The sequence below is a fragment of the Buceros rhinoceros genome, unplaced genomic scaffold, assembly GCF_000710305.1.
Source record: "Buceros rhinoceros silvestris isolate BGI_N320 unplaced genomic scaffold, ASM71030v1 scaffold1150, whole genome shotgun sequence".
NCBI lineage: Eukaryota > Metazoa > Chordata > Aves > Bucerotiformes > Bucerotidae > Buceros > Buceros rhinoceros.
In genome coordinates, this window is record NW_010388781.1 from 493 (window position 1) to 4,961 (window position 4,469).

General features: G+C 37.8%; 1 protein-coding gene across 1 annotated transcript in view; it reads left to right on the top strand.

Annotated features, from left to right (window-relative positions):
- TIGD4 (tigger transposable element derived 4) overlaps positions 1-1,106 on the top strand; it is a gene marked incomplete at its 5' end in the record, with an annotated part of 1,590 nt that extends 484 nt beyond the window's left edge. The window contains one exon of the mRNA XM_010131157.1: positions 1-1,106. Within this exon, the coding sequence (XP_010129459.1) occupies positions 1-1,106 (1,106 nt within the window).
- Between the last annotated feature and the right edge of the window lie 3,363 nt (positions 1,107-4,469).

Genomic DNA, 4,469 nt, shown 5'->3' on the forward strand with positions numbered 1-4,469 from the left:
ATGGTTTAGTTTTCAGAGCTCAGCCTGTCGAAGCAGCTGCTACTACTGCGGTGGATGCGCCAACTCTCTGTTACCAAAATGTTCTTCCTTATTATTTAAATGATTATCAGCTGAAAAATGTGTTTTATGTACAGGAAACTGGATTGTTGTATCAGATGTTACCACATAACACATTTGCTTTTAAAGGTGAAACTTGTTCTGTAGGTAAAGTGAGCAAAGAGAGAATAACTGTAGGGGCGGGTACAAATATGGATGGCTCCGAGAAACTTCCTTTGCTTGTTATAGGAAAAAACAAAAGTCCATGCTTTTTCAAAGATGTGACGTCGCTACCTGTGGATTATGAAGCAAATGATACGGCGTTGATGACTTCAGAAGTGTTTGAACAGTGGATGCATAAACTTGATGGCAGATTTCAAGCACAGCAGCGACAAGTGGTTGTTCTTGTTGATGCTCACCCAGCTCACACAGAAGTAAAGAACCTGAAGTCTGTCAAATTGGTATTCTCTCCTCCAGGCTCTAAACAAGGGCTTATCAGAAGTCTGAAGGTTAGATACAGGCACTGCCTTATCAAGAGGTTTGTTGACTGTGTAGAAGGTAATAAAGAGTTTATGCTGACCCTTCTTGATGCCATCGAGATGTTGTACCTGTGCTGGAGGGAAGTAACACCGGAGACTATTGTAAAAGGTTCTAGTGAAGCAGGATTCAAATTAGAAACCGAGGCAAATGGTAACAACGCAGAGGTTGAAAGTGATTTTGATTTGAATGCACGTGCGCAGGCAGCGGGAGTGGAGTTTCCAGGAAGTTTATCTTTGGAGGAATATGCAGCTCTAGATGATGGCTTGGTAACTTACGAAATGCCCGCAAATAATGTGAGGATGTGCACCAATGAAAATGTATCAGATAAAGCTGGGACATCTGTTGATCGCGAAGATGAGGATGAAGGTGATCAATTTCAGGGAGCTGAACAGCCTTTACCGTCAAAAAATGAGGCTTTGAATGCTTTAGATACCCTTCGACTGTTTCTCAGAAGTCAAGACACGAGTGATTCTCTTCACGATTCCCTAGCTGACCTGGAGAATTTTATTCAACAGGTGTCATATAAATAAATATTTTAGCAAAGTGCAAAAGCATGCAATTGAAAAAAAGGCAATACATAAGTAAACAAAAATGTGCAGTTTATTACAAAGTAATGTTCTCTTAGTGTGTCTCACTCAGGTGTCTAGATGTGCATAATGAAAGGAATATGAAATTATGAAAAAGGGCTCTGAACTGAAGTTTTCCACAGAATCAGGAGAAAAGAAAACAAAATTTGGAGTGGAGAGAGAAGATAAGTTGAACCTTTAAAATGATGACTGTGGGTAAGTCCAGTGGAGGCAATAGCAATTCTTCGAGCAGTTTGGTGTACTCAGGGTGAACTGGTGCCTACCTGGAATTCTTTCTTCAGGAAGAGCTTAGCAGTACTTCAGATTGATAATTTCACTGGTATTGTTGGTATTTTAGGCAGTGGGACAATAAATATTGAGCAGCTTGGTGCTTTTGATACTTAAAATTGTGTAACACAGAAAATATATGCCTAAGATCTGAGAACACGTTCAGGAATTCTGGCTGTAGTTTATTCTTGCAGCAGATGAAGAACAGCTGAAAGTTAGCATCTCTGGGCGTCTTGTTTTCTTAAGACTGGTTACCTGTAGATACACACGAATGGCATCATCATTTATCCAAGAGTCAAGAGACAAACGTGCCTTCACTTGGTCTTTGAAGAGGTCAACAAGGAAGACCATTCTCTCCCTTTCAGCCTTTTTGGTATTTGGATTTGATGTAGATCCTTCTGTGTAACTCCGTGTATTTCTACAGTAAATACAGAAAAAGAAACCCAGCTTACGCAGTATCTGCAACTCAAGACATTACTGAACTCTTGGTTTATTTACTGTACTTGAAGGCTTTGCCGGGGGATTCAGTGCAGCAACGTGGTTTATTATTGTAAGTGCTGTTAAGAGGGGTGCTGTTTGCCTGAATGCAGTGTGAAGAAATCTCGGTGCATTTACACATCCTCAAAGATGCCTTTCAAGCAATGAAATCATGTCAGAGCCAAAAATCTCAATCTATATGAATATAGGAATTATATAGAATTATAGATGTCTATGTGATTATATAATTACAGAATTATTATAGAATTATGTATTACATAGAATATATGCTTGTGACTTTTTTCGAAACTTGTTTAGAATATTTTCGATATCTATCCATTTTAATTTTTTCAAAAGCTAGTAATTTTTCCTAATTTAGAAGAAGAAGAGAATACTTTATGGAAGTTAGGAAACCTGTGTAATAAGGAATCTATTACAGTGCCTCTTATTAAACCATGAGAAACCATCTCTTGCTTGTTTGAATTCCCAGTTTTCAATAAAGAGTTTGGCTAAAGCTTTGCTTACAGTTCTTTCTGGTGGAGGACAGTTTATCCATTTGTAAAAGCATTTCAGAAAATGTATCATATTGTTGGAAAACAGTGAAAATAGTGGCGGGTGGGGGTTGGTGAGAAAACGCCCCTGGCTAAACTCTGAGAATGTTTTACTAGAACCCCTACAAAAACCTCCACAAAATTCTGCTTTCTTTTTCTGAAATATCTGAGGTGAATTCCTTCCAAAGGATATTCTGATTAAATAAGAAATTTCTGTTGAAATTCCAGTAAGTAAAAGTCCCACACAGAGACTTATAGATACCGTGAAAGAGGCACCTCTCTGCTTTCTCTCTTCTAACTATTATTTTAAAATACAGATGCAAAGTGTTTTAAATTGGGAAGCTGTGTCAAATAAGCAAGCAAAATGTGTTGACTTAAGTAGTTCAGATTAAGCTTATGGAAAGTACTTTTTATTTCAGCAAAGCTTATTTGAGATTAATATAAATTCCACAGAGACCTACAGATAATTGTTTTATAGTAATCTTTTGATTTAATATCTATGGTTTTTATTGCAAGAGCTGCTTCTGCTAAAGGCAACTTCAGGAAAAAGTTTCAATTATCCGTATAGTAAACATGTATATTCTTTAAGATTTGACTCCATGTGGACCTCATCGGCTCAGGATCCAGAGAAGGAGTCTCTCTGATCCTCTTCTAAGAGAATTACGAGTGTGGAAGTGCTAGATCTGAGTGAGGAAGATTGTGTAAGTAAGGAGCAAAACTTGGTTAAACAAGGGCTCAACCTTGAAGAAGTGTAACCTTGGCAACAGGAGGCTTAGACAACAGGAAGAAAGTAGGAGACAGGAAATAACGTTGTTAGGTGGTAATGCAGGTAGTGAATGACCGAGTGCTGTCGTACTCACTCATGAAAACAACAGGAGGGCTTCACTAATTTGACCTGGACTTGGAAGTTGAATTGTAGAACTTGCTTTAAAAAACATACAAAATTCCATAAAAATTCCATATCTTTGGAGAATAGATTACTTTTTCCTAGCCTCCTAGTTCACAGATTGGTTGGGTTGTTTTTTGTTTTGGTTTGGTTTTTTTTTTAGGTCAGACACTTTATATTCTAACACTGTAGCTTTCAAAATTATTTAGGAGTCCAAATATTTCTTTTCACTTGGATTTTTGTCACACTGACAGTTGTGGCAATGTGTAGAGAATGTGAAATCCATTTTGAAGATTGTTGCTCTTTCAGGTGTTTGTTCACAGGGAAATGCAGCCTCCCGAGGTCTGAAATGCGAGCGGTGAAAAAAGGAAGTGGTACGCTATGTAAATGTTAGTCTTTTTAGCCCGTGTACACAGTTTGAGCTAGAGATTTGTTTACATTGTCTAGGTAAACCACCAGGACACTGGCTTTTTGTGTCCAGGGTTGTATCTTCTGGAGGGAGAGGAATGATATTGCTGTGGACTGCACCGTATTTAAAAAGAACCTTTTCTACAAAAGGCAGGTAACTAAGGCTGGCATTTGCTTTGAAACTCCAAACATTGGTTTGGACAGCTCTGTGCTTTTTCCTGTACGCTTTTCTACTTCATGCTATAGTTAGATAATATTTATGTGCTCTGGTGTCAAGTCAGGGAGGTCGCCTTCAGTAACACAAAATGCATTCTGGATGTGCAAACTGAAAGTATGAAGTTTTAAAAATGTATCCGACTTCCAAGCAAGGCCAAAATAGGAAAAAAAATTTTTGAACATTTTTCTGACATAATCTAAAGCATCCTCAGAGTCAGTCTTGAGACAAGTGATATGTAAAACTAAGTATGTTTTTCAAAATACATCTGCATTTGAAAATTTTAATAAATATTACACTGTTCCTGATTTTTTTGCATGTGTGACTGTTGTGTGCGGTTCTGGATACCTTTCAGATCTATAAAACTACACCTCCTTCTACAGCTGTTACTCAAAAGAAGGTTATTCATCTCTAATGGCTAAAGGAAATTACTTTAACAAGTTTTTGCACCCTTAGGCAAAAACAGAAGAGAGGGGGCAGTCAGGGATTTATAGGAGAGCAAT